Raw genomic sequence first — 22,680 nt, 5'->3', positions numbered from 1 at the left:
ATTTGTAAAAGCACCCATCACCATGGTATCTTGGTACTCTTTCAGTAGATTTTATTCACAGAAACAATTAAGTTACAGATCCTCTGTTTTACAGAATTGCCCCAAAGCCTTTTTTCCTTTATTTTAAAAAATCCAATATTCTGTACTGACAATGATGTAAGAAAAACAAACATCTAGTTGAGGATTAGTCAACACAAAAGCCATTCTCCAACAATTCAAATACTGGAAATTCTGGAAAATACAGATAAACCAGAGGAACGTATTTGAGGAAGAAAAGGATATATCCTACCTCTGAAGCCTAACCATGTGACAGGCAGAGGGTCAGCTTCAAAACAACAGCCTGGAGCCAAGAGGTCAGATGCCATTGCTGGAAGAATTACTTAATCTGCTGGTCATCTGGAATCTGTAGTTACCACCTATGCCAACAAAGTGACTGTGACCTCTTTCAGACTTAGGTAGTCAGAGTTAAAATTTTACTTACAAATAGTGATCTTCATTAAACATTTCTCTTCTTTGCTTTTCTTGTTGCCTTCTTTTTTCTTCCAGTTTATCAGCCTGCAAAATTGAAGAGATTAAGAATTAAGTGAGAAATGAATGATTTCACTACTTATTTTTGTTTTAATAATTCATTAGATTTCAAACCCAAGCATGCAACAGCCCAAATCACAGGAAAAATATTTTAAAGAGGGTTCAGCCTAGACTGTACTCTTAAAAACAGACCAATAGTCAAATACCTCCTGGCAGCAGGGTCAAAAGACTAATTTAACATTTATAAAAAAATTCAGTATAATAGGTCAGATTTTCATCAGAGACCCAGTTATGCTTCCTAATTCTCCAGCCACTAAATCAGGTTACCACTACAAAAAATTAATTTGATGTAGGTTTCCTTGAGGTTGCTTTGAGAATGTGCTCCATCCTTCGAGATGTGGGGGTAGTGGTTGGCTTACATACTTATATGCCCCCATTTCCATACTGTTTATCCTAGTATCCCTATTATACAGATGGGGAACAGAGAGAGAGACTAAATGTCTTGCACAAGATCCCAGAGGAAGCACATAGCAGGGCAGGGAATTGACCCAGGGTCCTCTTAGTCTACTTCCCTAACCCCTGGACTATCTTCCCTCTCTAGGAACTAGCACTGCTGGCTTATAGCAGCCGACAATGCATGCCAACCAGAGGAACTATCAGCTGACAGCTGCAGCTAGATTCTGGCAGTGCAAATGAGTCAAAGCCAACAGAATAGAATCTGGCCCAAATGGCCTAATTAATCCCAGGTGTTCAAATAGCACATCAGAAATTGGGTGATAACTTGTGCACACAAGTACACAAGCATTTGTTGGTACAAAACCAATTTGTGCATGCAAATCACTGAAAAAGTGAGTTCATTAGAGATGTGAAATGCAAATGTATGCACATACATATGGAAATCAGAGTTTTGGCTTCTTAAGGCCAAATTATGGCTGAAGCTAAACCTATGCAGATAATGGGGCAGAGGGGTGGGATGGGAAGGCATGCATGTGTGCACACACACACACACACCCTTATGTGTTCTCTTACTGCATTCAGGACTCCTCTACATGGGGAAATTGACTGGAATAGCTGCTGCAGAATAAGCTATTCCATAATAGCTCCCCATATTAGCAGCATTCTTGAATTAAAAACCTTTATTTTATTCCAGAATAATTACTCTGCTTTGGAATTGCATTAAGTGTTCCAGAATAAAAATTTATTCCAGAATAGAGCATCCTCATAGGGAGTGGTTCTGCTGCGATAGCTACTCCAGTCAATTTCCTCACATAGACAAAGCCTTAAATACTACACCCACTGAGAAAGTGTCAGCTGAAATTCTGGCACCAAGAAAATCCATAGTACATTCAGTAGCACAAAATAAAACAATATAGGATCTCCAACCTAAAACTGCATACAACATTTAGAAGCCAGTAGCATAAAGCTGGTCTGTGGAGGGCTTTAAAAGTAAGCAGTATAAAATTTTGAAGTAAAACAAATAAATAAATAAAACTTTGCAGCAGCACAGAGGTATTTCCTGTAAATTAATTCCAGTGAAGAAGGTAAGTAGCCATGTTTTGTGCAACACGTGGTCTCTGGATGACCAGTTAAGACACTTCACTGTATTTTAAGCAAAAATCAAGAGTTCCAAATTTTCATTTCAATTCCGCTATATTTTTAAATTGTAAGATGCCGGTTTGGTGAAACATTAAGTTTTCACACCACAAGCACTGATGTTACAGCATACCAGACAACTATCCCTAATTTTCAAAATGATGGAAAAGTATTGGACAAACAAACAGGTACTGAGATCTGATCAGACAGTTACTTTGCCTTAGCTGAATTCAGGTTTTTTTCCCCCCTTTTAATATATATGGCTAATGAAAGACTGTTTGGAGGAGGCTTGTGAAACAAATCACTACAGTAGGTAAATCAGTCTTCAGTTTGCACTGAGTAAAGCCATATTTGTCTAATGTCTGCCGATTGCACCATATTTTGTAAGTGGCTCAGTAACTAAATGAGCAAGTGCAACAGTGATGTGGGCATAACCTGGGGGCAGATTTTGAAGGGGGAAAAAAAAAATCAAATCCTCATTCAGTAAGCTACCCCTTAGCTCATGTAAGCGTATCAGAATGAAACACTATAAGCAGAAGTACTGAAATGAACAAAAATACTGGTGCATACAGAATTAAAGAATGCAAAGCAATTAAAATAAGTATCTTGACATAGGTATCAAAAGCAAAGAAGAGGCCAGAGCAGGGGTCAGCAACCTCTGGCACACAGCTCGCCAGGGTAAGCCCCCTGGTGGGTCGGGCCAGTTTGTTTACCTGCTGTGTCGGCAGGTTTGGCCTATCGTAGCTCCCATTGGCCACGGTTCGCTGCTCCAGGCCAATGGGGGTCGTGGGAAGCCGTGGCCAGCACATCCCTCGGCCTGCAATGCTTCCCGCTGCACCCTTTGGCCTGGAACAGTGAACCACAGCCCGTGGGAGCCTCATAATTAAAATCCAGAGACTGAGCTCTGGTGCCTCAGTTAATAATAGCAATATGACAGTGAGACTAAGGTGGTCTATGAAGTAGCCAAGATTCAACCTATTTAAGGTTTCTGTGGTAGGTTAAAACCAATACCCATTTATTTCTGGGTGCATTTAAAGGAAGCCTGTGCAAATTGCTTGGCACAGAAGTAATGTACTCCATGTAAGCAGAGCCCCTCACATGGGCAGATACATTTTGTGCAACTTAGAACTTTTTTTTTTTTTTAAATCCCTGCAGGAATCCACAGTTGTGTCTCAGTGTCAAATATACCAAGAGTAGCCGACGGGTGTAGAAAAATCAACAGGGACACATGACTTTTATCCCTCATCGATGAAATGTCCATGCCATACCTGGCCCTAAAATAAGACTGATCAGTGTCAGAGGAAATCTGAACCCATCAGCTATTGCCAGAGTGGCTTCAAACACCACCTTCCTCAAAAGTGACAATGAGAAAGATTATTGGTATCACAAGTGGGCTTAGGTTGACCAGATAGCAAGTGTGAAAAATTGGGACAGGTGTATGTGGGGGCGGTAAATAGAAGCTAATATAAAAACCCCCCCAAATATCAGAATTGTCCCTATAAAATTTGGACATCTGGTCACCCTATGCGGGCTTCCATGAATAAGGACAATGCTTGTTAAAGGGAAGTTGGCACTCTGACCTCCCAAAAAGAGACAAATGGACTGCTCACTTCAACAAACAGATCCATTGTCTCAAGAATTTAACCACCAGATGGTCATGAGTCCCTCTTACTGATGGTGTTGGAAGGCTCCCCAGAATGATGGAAAACTCCCTAGCACTGCAGGACTCAAGAGGGCACTATTGGCTGAAACACCAGCCATGTTTGTCTCCTCCAGACATATTTTTGTTCATACAGAAAAGCAGGGATGTGTCACATCAGAGTGATTTTGTGTATGAAATAGAAACGGCAGGAAATATTGGACTACAATGGATAAAGGCAGCAAGGATTCTCCAGTAACTACCATGCAGAATAGGGCTTGAACTAACTGGCCACTGCACTAGCCTATCAGGTTAGCTTGAAATCCTTGCTTAGGTCATAAATGAAAGAGATCTCAAACATCACAAAAACAATTCACAACTGGCACTCTCTCTTCAAAGAGGGCCAGGACTAGAACAGCTGTGGTACTGTAGATAAATATGTTGGAGTGCATTAGGAGAGATGTGTGTAGAAAGGCTGCAAAATTCCTGGCTTCAGCAAATACTAAAAAATGAAAAAAGTCTGCTAATACACAGTTACTTGTTACTAAAATACAGAGCACATTGATAAGACAAGATTTAATTCCATATTGTTTTCTTTATCATAAATGGCAGTTCTCTCCATTTAAAAAGACCCTTATTTAGAGAGATACCCACAGCAAAAAGTTAGTTACGTGCAATAGTATTTTCAGTTCATTTAATTTGAATCTTTACACATTTAACTATGTAACTTTGGAATATGCGCAGGAAATGTTAATGGAATAACAAGCTTATAGACCAGAACATGCCAGACAGAGAAAACAGATCTGACCCAATCATACTGCATTTGATCTCAGGAAACCTTGCTGCTCCAGAAACAGATGCTTTCAGAAATTTTGAGCTATGGGTGGGGATGTCTTGTTCAGGGTTTTACACCTGTACCATTTACACCGATGGCATGAGTTCAGCTTTACCTACCTTTCCCCACCCCTAGAAGCTTTTGCAGGATTTTTATTCTAATGACTCTACAGTAAAGTTCAAGTTAACTTAAGTTTCTATCAGGATGAAGTTCTCATTCTGAAGGGCCTCTGGAACTAATCCCTGTGTGGGCTTCTGAGATTTGAAGTCTCTAAAGCTCAGCACTATCTGGAATTGTAAGAGTCTCCTCAAAAGGCACCAGGAATGCTGCCTCTGGTCATCTATTCCTTCCATTCCTACAGATTATGTACATCCACATACATGGAAAATGGACATCTTCACTAATATCAGATGATCTCCACTAAAATTTCTCAGCGAATGCTCCAGCATCATCACCTAGACAAGACGAGGCTGATTGGGGGGGGGTGGGAAGAGGCGGAGGCAAGGGGAAAACGAGGAAGGACTTGCAGGATTTACATAGCTCAGTGGTATTTGATTAGCAGTCTTGAAGATTCCATATAGAATCTCAGGGAGTCTGCAGAGCTGATCTGTGCTCCTCACACTAGCCTGGATTACAGGTACAATGAGAAAGATTGATGATCACTCCTAGCCTAGGTTGATAGACACAAGACAACAAGGAGAACACCAGGCAAACAAATCAATTCTGTAAAAAAAACCACTGAGATCCACCCTTCTCCTGTCCACTCTATTTTGCCTCCCAGTAGCAAGGATAAGAAGAGAGTGTATGATTCTATTTTCCCTCCCCAGAACAAGAATTATTCTCTGCAGCAAGAGAAGGTAGGAGATGACATTGAGCAATATCACATATAGAGGTTGTATCTATACATAGTAACATTGATTTATGATGCATCATCCTTACACAAACTCCTCTTCATTGTTTGAGCATCTCAGCACAACGTCTAATCATCACACGTTATTTTGTAGCTCTTTCCCAACAAACATGAAACTTTCACAGCTGGAGAACAACCTTGCCATTCATTGCCCTGCTGACACAGCTATCTAGCCTTTCAAACAGTCATGCAATTTATTTTTATTAAATGAATAGTGACTTTGCCAGAAAAAAGAAAATCAGAACCATCGCCCTGCCCCATATCTTTTAGAAATCCTCCTTTTGATCAAAGACATTCACCTAATTGATGCTCTGCAGGTGCAGCTGGCAATTCTTCTAGTTTTCAGCTAGATTAGACATCATTTGCAAACAAAACAAAAACAAAAATCAACACTGTTCCATGGATAACCAGGGCAAAACTCTGTTTGACTGAGCAGGGACAAAGTTCTAAAGAATTGAGAAGCTTCTTCATTTTTACTCTTGCCTTCCCTTCCCATTTCTTCTTCAGATCACAAGTGATATGTCTGCAACCGAGCTGAGATTGTTGGGGGCACAAGCCAAATCAACGACCTTCTGTGGCTTTGCAGTTCACTGCATATCTTTTCTATGAAACAGGATGGATTATTCAGCATGTTAATATATTCCAGTCAAAATCTCCACCAGTCCCCCGGTTACTACAAAAAAACATCTTCAGACTAGCTGATTATTTTTAAAGTTCCCTTTGATACCTATTTACTTATTTGGTATGCAAGATTCCCCAACTTGCTTTAAAAATATGAATTTAATTCTAGGAAATAAACAGTTTGTATGGTAGAGGTATTTGCTATGATATTGCACTTTTAAATGAAATTACTATTTAGAATTTTACTACCTACAAGGCCTATAAACATTTTACATTCTGTGGATGTGAATGCCAGGAACTGTAAAAGCAGGAAAACAAAACTGCTACATCAATACTTTTTCCGGGTATAACTGTAGTTACAGCAGACTTGAAACTTGTCCGTTGTCATGGACAATAATTCAATATCATATATATAAAGTGAATAAAGTTTGTTTCCCTTTTCCCCTCCCCCCCCATCATAAATGCTCACAGAAAAGCCTGGAGAAGGGGGATTTTTGTGCATGGGTTTGTAAATATTCATGATAGTTTTGCAAGGTTCCTGGAGTAGCCACTGAAGGCCTCAATACTGCAAGTTTTATATTTCCCATTATAGACAAGTTAATAGCTCAAGAATTCCTGAAGTAACCCTGGGAGTCTAGTAATTTTGATCTCTAGACTGAAGATTATTCTTAAAGGGGTCTTTACCACTTGACCTTAAAACCTAAACTGTGCCTCCATGACACAATCAGTGGCCTATCATTAGAAGATTCTTTATTGTCATGTTATGTTCTGAACGAAGTGCTACCATATCTCAAACAACAACAAAAACCTGAAAGGTTATTTATAAAGGTTTATTCAGCTGTAAGATGTCACCAGGAAGACTAAGAGCTTCTTTGTAGAAGAGTCTGTAGATAAGCAACATTTGTGAAATAAACAACTAAGGGGTACTAGAATGGAGGGAGTTACCTTTTGTATAGTGACTGACCTTGGAAAGGAGGCCATTTAAAATCAAATATTAATGTATATCTGGAACTGACATGCTCTTATTGAAAAGCAAGGGGCCTGCAACTGAGATGCTTTTAGGCTGAGTTCACATTCTTTTCTCAGCTGATAGGCTGAGTATAGTCTAGAGTCATGGGTCCAAATTCTGGCCCCTCCTCTGACCACTTTACATAGCTCCAGAAGACTAAGGGGGCATTCTTTCTGCACAGGGCAGTGTACAAAACCCTAAACTGACCCCATCACAGTCCCTAGTACAGAATTGAGAGCACTTTGCAATCTGGAAATTTTGGCCTGTGGCTCTGCTGGAAGGGTTGTGGGGAAGAGGACTGATATAACTTATGCTAAAGGCCATATTAGCCCCCAGAGGAACCTAGACTCTTGAAAGTGCAGCACAGAATCTGCCTCAGGACTTTGAAGGTCCAACAGCCAAGAGATTGCTACTATGTGACAAAAAGTTAGCCATGCGATTATTTTTGACTGAAAGATGAGGTGAAAGCTTGGAAGGGATGGTTTTGTGTTTCCCAAACAGGTCTCTCTAATCTTTTAGAGCATTTTAATGTCTGTTTTTGCTTCTGTAAACTGTCAATACATACAAATTTTGTATTCTAAACTGAAGTCTCCTGTAACCTGCATAAAAGTGGTTCTAATTAGTCTCCCAAGGGTTTCTTAAAGACACCGTATCCCTGTCCTCTGGAGGGAAGCAGAGACCAGGGGTGTGAAGTTGTGTCAGCATACAGAACATTCTCTGTCCCAAGTAGCATCAGGAATGGGGAGAAAACTTCAGCAATTACTGCTTTCTTAAAAGATTGGGTCCAACACCTTGGGGGGCAGGGCGGGGGAAGGACAATTGGTCCTTTTACCCCATAGCTAATGATGTCACTGGCAGAGAGAGGCAAAGGTGGAAGCCTGCATACTGGAAAAGGGAATGTGAGAAGGCTGCAGTCTGCCTTACAGAGCAAAGCCACAGAAGGACCTATGGGGATCATTATGGGCACAAGGCAATCTCACAGGCAGCCTTTTGAATCCCTAATGTATCCAAAAGAATGGAGGCTGGTGGTATTGAGTAGACAGACAACCTTTACATCTCCACACAATGGGGATTTGGGGTGGGGGCAAAGAGTGGCCTGGAGAAGATTTTCCCAGAAAATGTTTGTTTTTCATCAAAAATTGGAATGCCACATGGTTTAGCCCAGCCACATTGGAAAATCATAATTACATCTTGGGGCATTTTATATGTGCTTACACTGTCTTGATAAAACATTTTTGTCCACGGCTCATATACAGATGGGACATTCAAGCTAGTCAACTAGCACAACTCAATAAGGTGATAGACAAGTAGGAACTCTGATACTGCAGTGCTGGCACTACCACTGATGCAGGTCTGCAGATAGAAAGAGAGCAAAAGAAGGTAGGCACGATAACATATCAGTGAGCATTGCCAGGCACACTATCAGTGATAGTGTGGCTGACAGGTCATTAATGAGTAGATGGGGTGCCACAATACATGGGCTCTTAGAGGCCACATGTGACCACATAGTATTATTTAAGAACTGGACTCTGAGGCTTCAACAGGTCCATGGATTTCATCCTGAGCTTCCACAACTTCTTTTGAAGTGCTCCCGAGATTGGGGCAAATACCTCCCAACAAAACCATGTCTGCACTTACCACTTGGGGAGGTTTGCATTTCAGAAGAATGAACAGGCTTGAAAGTTTGCAGTTTGGAAGAAGGAAGGGATACCGCTTGCCCCTGGAGTTTCAGTGGAAAAAGTGTAAACCACTGTAAGGAAAATCGGTTTCACCATGACTTCAGCGTATGGAGGCATTTCCATCTGAATTTGTAAGTTTACATCTGGAAGTGCAGCATTACAGAAGTTTGCCATAGGCATTAGTGGTTCTCAAACTGTGGGTTGGGACCCCAAAGTGGGTCACAACCTCATTTTAATGGGGTCACCAGGGCTGACAGACTTGCTGGGGTCTTGGGCCAAAGGCCAAGCCCCACTGCCCCAGAGCTTCATACCTGGGTGGCAGGGCTCAGCTTCCAGGCCCTCTGCCTGGGTCTGAAGCCCTTGGGCTTTGGCCCTCCACCCAGGGTGGAGGGGTTCAGGCAGGCTCAGACTTTGGTCCCGTCTTGGGGTCATGTCATAATTTTTGTTGTCAGAAGGGGGTCATGGTGCAAGAAAGTTTGAGAACCTCTGTATAGAGCATTGTTCTGTGACTTCTTACCCTTAGTTCTGCTCTTACAGTGGACACTGTAGATGAAGCCATAATTCATCTACATCAATGGGACAACCCTTTTCAACATCAGTTGAGGAGTGTCTAGGGTAGCCATCTTCATTTCATAAATGCAAAACACATCACACTACACCGCCAGAGGACAAGTAAAATAGGGTATTTTTGTACAGCTGCCAATGGTGAGCATTCTATTTAATACATTAAACACCCATCCTTCAGCCTTTTGAAGAGATAGTGTAATTCTATAGATACATTCCCTGAATCAGAGCAGTTATCCTTACTGTTCTCAACCAAAACAAAAACCAAGGTGTACCAGCCAACACAAAAGGATATTCCACAGCACCCTCCGCCCCCAGAACTGATTTGTTTACCATTTGGGCCTCCAATATACCTTGTTATGAAGCTAGCATGATGGAATATACAGGACCGGCGCCAGGGTTTCTCGCGCCCTAGGCGCACGGCCATTTCGTCGTCCCCCGCGCTGATCCCCCGGATCCAGTGGAGCTGCCGCAGGCATTCCTGTGGAGGGTCAGTTGGTCCGTGGCTCTGGTGGAGCTGCCGCATGCATGCCTCAGGGAGGTCCACCGGAGCCGCGGGAGCAGCCGACCATCTGCAGGAATGTCTGCGGCAGCTCCACCAGAGCCGCGGACCAATGGACCCTCCGCAGGCATGCCTGAGGCAGGTCAACCGGAGCTGCCTGCCGCCCCCCCGGCAAAATGCCACCTCCTCAATAATCCTGGCACCCTATGCGATTGCCTAGGCTGCCTAAATGGTAGCGCTGGCCCTGAGAATATACTCCCAGGCCAATAGGTGATCCTTGGTTCAATAGGCATATCATTCTGGTCTGGTGACGGTCAGTCACAGGTACTTCTGGCAGATTTAACAGTTTCCTCTCTTAGAGAGAGGAGCCACAGTTGTTCCAGCTCTGCACATATTCTTGGGGGAACAGTTATTTCTAATCATTAGGTATATAACTCAAGTAGCCAAACAGTTTGCATGGCACCCAGAACAATCTGCTTCCCTACTACAGCCACAGAAATCAAAGGGAGTTTGTGAGCACAGCACAACATTAGCCCAGATTTCATCTAAGGGGACATGCAAAACTTCAGATGAAGGACCAGATCCTCAGCTGGTGTAAATCAGTATAGCCAACACACATGAGTCAAGGATCCATCCCATAGGATTCATCCAGGTAAAACACTGTTCCAGTGAGATATTTTGACTAATGCAGACTCAAACAAGTCTTACCTTTTCTCTTTGAATCATTTTCATTGTCAGGATTTCAGCTTCTTCAGTCTCCTTCTTGATTCTTGCATATTCTTCTCTCTTCAGCTATATGGTATTGGGGGAAGAACACATACAGAGACAATGCAGTTTGGCTTTTGTATTGTACCTCTTCCAACCCTAAATTTTGATTCTGATGAAGTTACAAAGGGAAAAAAGTATCAAGCATGTGTGCCCCCTCACTGTAATTAGAGAACAAAGACACGAACTGTACAATAGCTCATCCATTATGTTAGTTTTGAACAATCTTATCAGTAGGTGGTTATGCAAGCATCCACACTGGGTCCCAGGGGTCTGTACTGGGCCCAGTCCTATTCAACATATTCATAAATGATCAGGAAAAAGGGGTAAAGAGTGAGGTGGCAAAATTTGCAGATGATACAAAACTACTCAAGATAGTTAAGTCCCAGGCAGATCGCGTAGAGCTATAAAACGATCTCTCAGAACTAGGTGACTGGGAAACAAAATGGCAGATGAGATTCAATGTTGATAAATGCAAAGTAAGGCACACTGGAAAACATAATCCCAGCTATACATATAAAATGATGGGCTCTAAATTAGCTGTGTCCACTCAAGAAAGATCTTGGAGTTATTGTGGATAGTTCTCTGAAAACATCCACTCAATGTGCAGTGGCAGTCAAAAAAGCGAACAGAATGTTGGGAATCATTAAGAAAGGGATAGATAATAAAATAGAAAATATCATATTAACTCTATATAAATCCATGGTGCACCCACATTTTGAATACTGTGTGCAGATGTGGTCGCACCATCTCAAAAAAGATATACTGGACTTGGAAAAGGTTCAGAAAAGGGCAACAAAAATGATTAGGGGTATGGAACGGTTTCTGTATGAGGAGAGATAAATAAGACTGGGACTTTTCAGCTTGGAAAAGATGACTAAAGGGAAGGGATATGATAGAGGTCTATAATATCATAGCTGGTGTGGAGAAAGTAAATAAGGAAGCGTTATTTACTCCTTCTCATAACACAAGCACTAGGGGCCACCAAATTAAATTAATAGGCAGCAGGTTTAAAACAAACAAAAGGCAGTATTTTTTCACACAACGTATAGTCTGTGGAGCTTCTTGCCAGAGGATGTTGTGAGGGCTAAGACTATAATACGATTAAAAAAAGAACTAGATAAATTCCTGGAGGATAGGTCCATCAGGCTATTAGTCTGGATGGGTAGGGATGTGTCCTTAGCCTCTGTTTGCCAGGAGGTGGAAATGTGCGACAGGGGATGGATTGCTTGATGATCCCCTGTTCTGTTCATTCCCTCTGGGGCACCTGGCATTAGGCACTGTTGGAAAACAGGTTACTGGGCTAGATGGACCTTTGGTCTGATCCCGTATGGCCGTTCTTATGACGGACCTTTACAAGCATGTATGCCCTTCATAATGAGGATAAATACTTACAGCCCTGAAATGTGGGTCACTGTGTTGATTGACTGGTTACCATTTATGTAGCATGTTGAAAATATGAAGGGCAATGTTGGTGGCATTATCATTAACCTCATTACTTTAGACGTGATCTGCAACATTGTTTACACACACTTATCAAAGTCTTCTCATTTTCTACATTATTGTGAAGTCTTGCAAGTCCACCCACCTTTTCTTTGTCTCTTTTGAAGTCTCATGACTTCTATTTCTTTTGTCAAACAACTGGGAGCTCATTTTACAGCCACATGGAACAGCGGACCACAGAGGGAGAAAAACACAACAGTATTTCCTAAATTAAACTAAAAATTACATGTATTCCTCCTGACCTTTTGCTGGTATTTAGATTGCAGGTGTCTGATGTGTTGTTTTTGCCTAGCTTCAGCCTCGGATTCTGTTCCGCCTAGAAAATACAAATTGCATTCTGCATGTTAGAAAATTTTAAGCCCAAGTGTCAGCAACAAGAGACACTGTAATATAATAAACACATTATGAAAATATTCTCATGTATGCCTAATCATGCTGATAAAAATGAGAGATCGAAGACACCTATTTTATCTTTTTGTTCAGCTCTTTTTCTAATGTCAGTCTTTCACCAGCACAGAATATTTGTTATTTGCAGAATATTCTTCGCTGTATTGTACTTTTTACTGGTAAATGACTGAAGTTATGAGGGTTCCTCATTTTACTTGAGAGACTATTTCATGGTTTAACAGTGTCTTGCCTTCTAGATTAATTTCCTGATGGTCATCCTAAGTTTTCTTTTGCTCAGTATGTTGGTGCTAGATTTTTTTTTCAACCAGGGGAGGAAATTGTTTCACAAAAATACTTCTTTAAAATTGATAGAAATTTTTATTGAGGTTTCTAATTGGATGGCCCCTAACAATCACTGAAGCACCGAACATCAGTGAAAACACAGAAATTGCTCTTTGTTAGCAAGGGGAAAAAAAACACTAATTTTTTTAAAGCAATCAAAAACCTGGTTAAAAACACAAGCTCCACCTGCATCTTAGCTTTGCCAAACTAAGGCTCAAACAGTAGGAGGTATAGTTTTCGGAGGCATAGGTCCTCTATTGAGAACACCCAGCCTCTAACCATGAAACTGTAAACTCTAGAACAGACAGCAAGAGGGACCCAATAGATCTTCACTCCCACAGCAGGGCATGGTGAAAGAAGTGAATTGTTTTAAATCTCATTATTCTCAGTTCTTATGCTAGGCTACTCTGAACAATTCCTCTTTTCCATGATGTTCCCTCCATTTATAGAAGCCAGTCGGGTTTCCCTTTGTTGTTTGGGCAAGCTAATTCCTTTAATTGCAGCTCCATAATTATTTCTATTTTTCTTCCCTGAATTCCTTCCTATTTGTCAACATTTTTGTCTTTACAGAGGTACCCAAGACTACAAAAACTGCTTGCATTAGTGCTACATAGAGAACTATTACCTTCCTAGTCTGTGCAGACACCCTGAGGCTTAACTTTACGCACCTGTGTAGTCCCTCTAGGAATCAATGGAACTATGTAGTATGCAAGACAACATACCTTCTATTGGCACTATAATCAGCATACAGTTGGCACTATAAATAATTTTTCCAGGTTGAGCATTTTTTTTTTGTTGTTACTTCCTGAACCTTTTCTAGCCTCTCTGGGTTCCTGTGTATTATTTTTAACTCCCCTTCCTGGTATTGCCAACACTTTGCCTTTTAGTGTCATCTGCAAATTTAACGTCAGCTCCACCTCCTGATGTTAATTAAAGCCATGTGCATCATCAATCTCCAAAGCAGGCACACCACTGGACATCAGCTACTACTCAATATATTGGTGTTCATCATTACCCTTTGCTTACAGCCTGCCAGCCAGTTTTCAATCCATTCAGCAGGGCTCATATCCAAGACAGCTTGAATTAATTTTCCAAATAAGATTTTGTGAAGCAGTATATCAAATGTTTTAATCAAATCAAAAAGTGTTATAACTCCTGCATTCACTTTATATATAAAAAACAACAATGAAGGCTGTCAGGCATGATTTGTTCTTTATAAATTTACGCTAATTTATTGCTTAGAGTTCTATTATCTAAGGGAAAGTATGGAACTCAAATTTATTTGTTTGTTCTCTATGGTACCTGAAATTACCTAGTTCTGGAAAGGTTGGATGTCTGCCAGTCACAGAAATAGTGCAGATCTGGAATTCTTACAATATTTAATCAAGGTAGGCAAGCAATTATTGAATTTCAATTTGAGGAAATCTGATGATTTGGACACTAAAAATGAAGCAGTCTCTGTAAAAAGAGTCACTTTCAGAGAAAAGGCATTAAAAGAATTTGTGATCGAATGAACCCCTTCAGTTGTGCCATTAAAGATGCCATTATGAATCTCTCCTTTCTTCAGACCTGTGCTGGCCCTCTTAAGCCCACACGAGCAAGTACAGAGCTAAAGTTCTTAACACCAGCTATTGAATATAGTGGAGATTTCTCACCAATCATCCATGTGTATTTGCTTCAATTTGGAAAGTACTAGCACTCTAAGGGTCGATGTAGCCTCCTCAAATGCATGTCAGAAACCTGTCATTTCTTCCCACATCTGATCTGTATCTACAGAGAAGTCACCAAGGAAGTAAATCTGCCTTTTAATTTGAGTTAATTATTGTGCATTTGCCACAATTCTGATTCCTCGGATGGAAGCTCCGAGGCTCCTTCTTAGTCATTCCACTCATCTTAAAGAGCTGTTGGTGGGTGTTCTCAGCTCCATAGTTTCCTTCAGATTTCTCTTTTGCCTGCCACAAGCTCTGAAGTTCTCTCTCTTTTTCCAAGGATGTAACTTGAGCCATTTCAAGAAAACGCACACGAAGGCAGCGTTAGTATTAGCACGTGTGAGCTAATAAGAGGGCAGAATGCCAAGTTCACCAGAACTTGAAAAATAAAATAACTTTCCTACTAACCACTGGGAAGCTTTCCATAGCAGAGATATGCATCTCAGGAGGATTAAGTCATCTATTTCTATAGAACTGTCACCATATACCCTTTGAACCAAGTTCTTATCCATGGTCATTAGGTATTTCCATGCACAGGGAGGTGCATAGCCCTGACTACAACATGCCTTGTTTAAGAGGACCCTTGAGTTCATATCCTTTTGGATAATTCTGACTGGGGCAGCCTCCACCTTCTTCAACACCTTGCTAGCCTTGTCTACACTACCAAAGTTGCCCACTGGCAATGGGAGCTGCTGAAACAGGGTTGAACATGTTATACCAATATAATAAAAACCAGCAGGATCTTATTAAGAGGGGTAAGGCAAAGATGCCACATTTATTGCAAATATAATAATAAAGCAAAAGATAAAATAAACAACATTGTTTAACTACTTATTCCTGTAAAAGCAGCAAAGAGTCCTGTGGCACCTTATAGACTAACAGATGTTTTGGAGCATGAGCTTTCATGGGTGAATACTCACTTCATCGGACGCATGTATTCACTCACGAAAGCTCATGCTCCAAAATGTCTGTTAGTCTATAAGGTGCCACAGGACTCTTTGCTGCTTTTACAAATCCAAACTAGCACGGCTACCCCTCTGATACTACTTATTCCATATATATGTGTGAATGTATGTGTATATATATATTATACACACACACACACACACACACGCACACACACACACTCATTCAAGTTCTGTATAGGTGGTATAGTTACCAGCCTAGAAGTTGCTCATGCCAAGTTACTGGCTAGGTATCTTGGTCATGAGGATGGCGCCGAGTCTGTGTCAGATGCACCTGATGCTCCTGGAGGTTGGTAACAGAACTAGAGACTCAAAGTCCTCAGTTTTTGGAGTTTATTCTTATAGGAATTAATTCCTATGTTAGTCTATGTGAGCTGTTTCATCCTGCTGTTGCTGACTCAAATCAGCAGATGGCACATTTCTGGTGGCTCCACACTCTAAAGTGGCACATTCCTTCCAGGTGTTTGGAGTGAATCCCAGTTTACCCTCCGGAGGTTGTCTGGTGGTCCACTAGACACATTCTTCGGCTGATGGATCCTTTCTAGGCTGGCACCTCCCTAACCATTCACGTTGTCATAAACAGATAGTTAAGGATTAATGTCTCTTTTACCTGTAAAGGGTTAAGAAGCTCAGTGAGCCTGGTGGACACCTGACCAGAGGACCAATCAGGAGACAAGATACTTTCAAAACTTGGTGGAGGGAAGTCATTTTTTGTGCTGTTTGTTTTGTTCGTTGTTCTCTCTTGACACTAAGAGGGGCCAGACATGCAACCAGGTTTCTCCAATCTTTCTGAAACAGTCTCATGTTCAAAATAGTAAGTACTAGCTAGAAGGCGGATTAGTCTTTTGTTTCTTTTCTTTATTTGCAAATGTGTATTTTGCTGGAAGAATTTTTGCCTCTGTTTGCTGTAACTTTTATCTTAGGCTAGGGGAGAGGGAGTCCCTCTAGTCTATATAAGCTGAAGACCCTGTAAATATTTTCCATCCTAATTTTACAGAGATAAAGAAAGAAAAAGTAAAAATTAATTAAAAGCTTTCTTTTTTAAGAACCTGATTGATTTTTTCCCCCTTGTTTAAGACTCAAGGGGATTGGGTCTGAACTCACCAGGGGATTGGTGGGGGGGGAAAGGAGGTGAGGGGAAGGTTAATTTCTCTCTGTTTTAAGATCCAAGGAGTTTGGATCAGTGTAACTCTCAGGGTAACCCAGGGAGGGGAAAGTCTGGGAGGGGGAATGGTTTATTTCCCCTTGTTTTAAGGCTCAAGGGGTTTGGGTCTTGGGTCCCCCAGGGAAGGTTTTGGGGGACAGGGAATGTACTAGACACTGGAATTTCTGGTTGGTGGCAGCGCTGTCAGATCTAAGCTAGGAATTAAGCTTAGAAGGGTACATGCAGGTCCTCACTTTCTGGACGCTAAAGTTCAAAGTGGGAAAGATACCTTGACATACGTACATTAAGCATTCATCAACATACATTCCATATCTTAGGCAGAGTCAATTAATGGCTTAAGGCTCACAGCAGAAGTGGTAACATAGTGTCCACTTCAAGAGCAAAGTCAATTAACTTGTTTGTAAGTTTTACATAGTAACAGAGTATCTTTCACAGGACAGATACAATCAATGTTTTCTGCAGACAGGAGCTTACAAGTTTTAACAGCAGAACTAAAAGATTTTTGTACTTCGTGAAACTGGGGGTGGAGGGAGTCACTGTCAGTTGGGGGAACCACTGTTAGTACCTTCTTTAATATCCCTACAAACATGGTTTGATAGGAATTATCAACAAGGGGCTTGTCTACATCACAAAGTTGCAGCGCTGGTGAGGGGGTTACAGCGCTGCAACTTAGGAGGTGTACACATCTGCAGGGCATCACCAGCGCTGCAACTCCCTGTTTGCAGCGCTGGCCGTACTCCTGTTTTGTCTGGGGTGTAGAGGATCCAGTGCTGGTGATCCAGCGCTGGTAATCAAGTGTAGACACTTACCAGCGCTTTTCTTGACCTCCCTGGAATAAGCAGGTATCCCAGCATACCTGAGGATACCTCTCTGGTAATCAAGCAGGTCTCCTTCCCTGCGGTTTGCTCCGGTGTTCTCCAAATCCCCCCCAAAGCGGGTCTCCCTCCCCGCGGTTTGCAGGGGGGTTCGGGGAATGCGAGAGCAAACCGCGGGGAAGCAGATCTCCTTCCCCGCGGTGTGCTCTCGCGTTCCCCGAACCCCCCTGCAAGCAGGTATCCTTCCCCGCGGTGTGCTCTCGCGTTCCCCGAACCCCCGTGCAAGCAGGTCTCCTTCCCCGCGGTTTGCAGGGGGGTTCGGGGAACGCGAGAGCAAACAGCGGGGAAGGAGACCTGCTTGCACGGGGGTTCGGGGAACACTGGAGCAACCCAGGGAAGGAGATCTGCTTCTCCGCGGTTTGCTCTCGCGTTCCCCGAACCCCCCTTGAAGCCGCCCAACAGCGCTGCAGTGTGGCCACATCTAACACCACTTGCAGCGCTGGTTGCTGTAAGTGTGGCCACTCTGCAGCGCTGGCCCTATACAGCTGTACTAATACAGCTGTAACAACCAGCGCTGCAAAATTGTAGATGTAGACATACCCAAGGACAAGCCACGTTCAGCATAATTTCAGATAGGATAGTGAAAGCCTGTTGCTGATTGTTTATCCAGAAGGGAGGAGGACTCTTCAACACAGAAGTTGGGAGAGAGGCAGAGTGGAGGAGAACTCTCTCTGCTCAGCAACTAAGATGCAGACAGTGAACCCTTCTCCCCCGCAACACACACTGAGCCAGGACAAGAGAATGACAGTTTCTTTTCCTTTCCAGTAGCTGGGAGATGCAGTTTCAAAGTTAAACACCCAGTACCTAGTGGCTGATATGGAAGAGGGTGCTGTAGCATAGGAATCCAAGCACCTTCCTCCCCAGAAGATGGGCAAGGCGTGGGCTTTTCACTTCTGCAACATTCTACCACCACTCTTCCATCTGAAGCATTCATTCAGTCTTGAGCTAATAAGTTTAGACCTTCAGTTCCTAAATATCTTGCAAGCTTTTCAAACCTTGCAGTTCACTTCCACCTACCATACACCTCCTTAGCCTTGTATTCTACCCATTTCAAGGTCGCTTGAAAGAAAGATTTCACTCCAGTTTTACGTACTGTTTTCCATTTACGCTGTTCTTATTTAAAACAAAACAACTACAAAGGTTGGTTTGTGAATGAAGTTTCAACTTCATCAATACAAACAGTCTCTCTGTGCATGAGGGTAGGCAAAAAGTCACCTTAACTTTTCTGCTTACCTTCATACATAGACAGCAAAATTGCAGCAACCTGGATCTCAAATTTCATAGAAATGTAGGACTGGAAGGGACCTCGAGAAATTATCCAGTCCAGCCCCCTGTGCTGAGGCAGGACCAAGTAAACCTACACCATCTCTGATAGGTTTTTGTCCAACTAGTTTTAACAAATAAAAAAAAAAAATACAAAAGATAGGGATTCTCTTGGAAGCCTATTCCAGAGCTTAACTACCCTTATTGTTAGACTGTTTCCCCTAATATCTAACCTAAACGTTCCTTGCTTCAGATTAAGCCCTTTACTTCTTGTCCTGCCTTCAGAGGACAATAAGAACAATTGATCAACATCCTTTTTATATCTCCAACATATCTGAAGACTTATCAGATCCCCTCCTGCCCAGCCTTCTCTTCAAGACAAACACACCCAGTTTCTTTAACATTTCCTTATAGGTCATGTTTCCTAAACCTTTTGATCATCTTTCACAAAAATGTGGTTGCTCAGAATGATTTTTAGTAGCCAAAATCAGTCATTTACAAAATGTTTTGTTACGTTCCTTCCTCGAGCACAAGATGATATGACTTGCAGTTTAAAAATTACAACCCACACACCCCGAGTTTGATTTATTGACCATCCACCCTGAAACTTGAAAAAGTGATCTCCCACTTCAGTTTCATTGTAAACACCAGTAATTAGGAAACCACATGATGTACTTCAGGAAGAAGATGTAAGTAGTTTCATGCCCTCTTCTGAAAGTCCAGTCTGGGGTGCAACCAGCTGAGTGGAGCCAGAAGAATTTAAAAAACAGCAGGTCGGACGTGCCGGTCAATCATTTCCCCCACCCCCTTATTGTTAGAGTTCACCTGAAAAAAAAGAGTCCATTTTTAAATTCCAGCCTAATGCTGCACCTACTTTTGTATTTGTGTCTACTTTTGTGGTTATAATTTTCATGTTACAGTTTTCAGTGCTCTCACCCAAGTCACTCACTGTGCTTCCTTCAAGTTGTTCTTCCATTGCCTAAATAACTATTCAAAATATGTAAGTGATAATGTTTTACAGGGTTTTCTGCACCAGTCAGAAGAAATTTCATGAAGGAGAAAGCTACGTATTTATGTTTTAGGAACTTTGCCATAATCAAGTTCATTAAAATCCCACTAAGCGTAGCTATTATTGCTAACATTTTAACCTACAGTAAATCTCTAAAAACCAGAGCAAAAAATAAAATAAAATCACAACATTTTTCATTTATTTTATTTAATCCACCAAGTTAGCTCACTTCTATTTCCTTACCCAGTTTCTGTGGTTTCATGTTAATTGGTCCTGGCCGGTGCTGTTCCTTCCACCTCTCCAAGTTCTCCAGTTCTTTGTTGGCAACTAAATCAAAAAGAAAACAAACAGTCAGCATATAGAAATAAGAGCCACTGCTGTAAGGAACTTATAATATTGTTAAATTACATCACATTAAAAACTATGCCCACTCATGGGCAGGTCTACTCTATTCTCCACAAACATAGTTCAATCCACACTAATAGCTAGTCCATATGAAAGATTAATGAATCTATGGTGCTGGCTACCACTCAGGGGACTGCTTTAATCTCTGAAAGCCTCGAGTTCAAATCCTATTATTGTTGTCTTAAACAGGGCTGGCTACTATAGATATATAGACAATAGTCATGGTCGTTCCCAGCTAGTAGCTCTCCTCAATAATACCAGCAAGTTACCTATTTAAAATTAGGTAAATAAATGCATAGAACTCCCAGGACACATGCCATCCGTCACTGCTCACTCATGCTGCTTTTTGTTGTTTCCCTTCTCTGGATTCATCTGTTCTCTACTGATATTATAGGCTGTGGGACTATCAAGAAAGTTCATCTCTTCGCTGCAGCCATCTTTGTCCATGGAAACTAACTGCACCACCCTCCCATAAGTCCCCAGCCCAGCAGAACTTCCTGTGAGGTGCAGAGTTATGGCACCCTGGCAGAGCAGGGCAGAAGCAGGCTGGAGAAGACAGGGTGGGGATTGTGGCAATTCTGCATCTTGGTAATTCCCCTCTGCATGGGGACTATGGCAACAGGGGACACAATCTAGGGTGGCACTTGGGTTGTTCTAACTTGCTCCAGGGGCCAGTTTGATCCTTGCCAGACTTAGCAAAGGGAAAATAAAACTTCCCCTCTCAAACGGCCTATACAGTGGGGTAAAATGTGTTCTGGTTACTATAGGTTCAGACATATCTTCTTTCCGAGTGAGAACAAGGCCTCAGTCACCATGCCACTCTGCACTAGTGCTGGGAAGAATTCCGCTGCCTGTCATTTTACTTGTCTGTAAAACATCTTGGCCCCAATCCAGAAAGATGCTTTCAGAACTTTTTGAGTGCAATGGGACCATGCACATGCTTAAGTTTTCTGCTGGACTGGGGCCCTAGCGTTTTGTTGCCATAACACAAACATAACTGCCACCATGACAGCAACACTGTCTGCCTGAATTGTTTCCCTCCTGGGCCAATAGTGGTGGTTTGGTGCAATGGAACAGATACCAGAGTTCACGTTCTTTCCAGAGGAGAACGCCACAACCCCATGCCAGCTTACTCCAGGAGTGAGGCGAAGTAAGCTCTGGATCAACCACGGAGTCTTAAATTTAAGAAATTAAAATTAACCATACTCTCCAAAGGGTTTCAAACCACACAGTGCTCACTCACTGTTCCTACCCGGTCATGGTAGTTCTCTGACACTATGAAAGATATTGGTGAAGAATTACATTGCAGAGTTACTCCGAAATATAAGAACAAAAATTATGAAAAAAATTTTCCAGTTCCTGTCAGATAAAAATCCTTAATTTACTCCTAATTTTTTCTGTCCAGAATGTGTATGCATTATTTACTAGCAGTGGCTAAACAAAAATCTTTAAGCCAAACAATAAGAACTTTTACAATGAAAGAATACTTTAGATTGCCATATAAAAGAATGTTTACTGTATGCACACTGTATACACTGTCAGCATTCATAAAATTGTATGTAAGTCACTTGTGTCTCTGAGCTTGTTACCAAGGAATTTATGTACACAGTTCTTGTGATTCCTGGATTTTGTGGTGTTCTCTTTTTTTATGTATATGATGTATGATTTTATTTTATACTCCAAGTTTTCAGTAAAATGGGCTACTGCAATTCTTAAGGGTTTGCTGCATTTCACTGAGTCCCTCGACATGGATGGAAAGTTTAGATATTAGACCTGGTTTGGGGAGGTAGCAAATATCTACAAGAACTCATTGAGCTTCAATGGGTTTAGTATCAGTTAGTAAATATTAAACCTTTTAGTTCTTTCTTTCTGTATATTTGAGTCATTTATATATTAACTAGTCTTAGACTCTATATTCAACAAAGAGTATGTCTGAATTCTAAGGCCCAGAACACTGGTCCTTTACCGATAAGGAACCTATTCAAGAATTGTGTGGGTTAGGCTGTATTTAATAATTTGTAGTGCTTTCACGTTTATATTAAACTCCAGATATTCTTGGAAACCACCTCCTTAACAGGCACATATTTATATACATATGCACATATAAACTTGGGAAACTAGTGAGGGATGTTACTGCAGAGGTTTTCTGTTGAGGAATCAACAGGGAAGAATGATTGTGGGGTCAGAAGGACTCACTGAAAGACATTATCTTGAATAATTGTTGGTCCTTTCAGCTGTAAATAATCACGCCTTCGCACTTAAGTCAGGTAAATTGAGAACGCATAGAAGTGACATCAGAACATCTGTTTATTTTGGCAAAGAGGGTTTCTTTGCTTAAAACCCTATATGACGACACTAGTAAGGGAATATAATTGGGGAATGAGAACTGCACCTCCCTCTAGATACAGTAAA

General features: G+C 41.6%; 1 protein-coding gene across 1 annotated transcript in view; it reads right to left on the bottom strand.

The window, feature by feature from the left end:
* EPSTI1 (epithelial stromal interaction 1) overlaps window positions 1–22,680 on the bottom strand; it is a 78,372-nt gene that overhangs the window by 39,757 nt on the left and 15,935 nt on the right. Inside the window, 4 exon segments of the mRNA XM_030565754.1 lie at window positions 482–555; window positions 10,589–10,672; window positions 12,391–12,464; window positions 20,107–20,190. Coding sequence (XP_030421614.1) covers window positions 482–555; window positions 10,589–10,672; window positions 12,391–12,464; window positions 20,107–20,190 — 316 coding nt within the window.

The sequence above is a fragment of the Gopherus evgoodei genome, chromosome 1, assembly GCF_007399415.2.
Source record: "Gopherus evgoodei ecotype Sinaloan lineage chromosome 1, rGopEvg1_v1.p, whole genome shotgun sequence".
NCBI lineage: Eukaryota > Metazoa > Chordata > Testudines > Testudinidae > Gopherus > Gopherus evgoodei.
The sequence above is the reverse complement of the archived record's forward strand: the minus strand, read 5'-3'. Positions and strand labels throughout refer to the sequence as shown.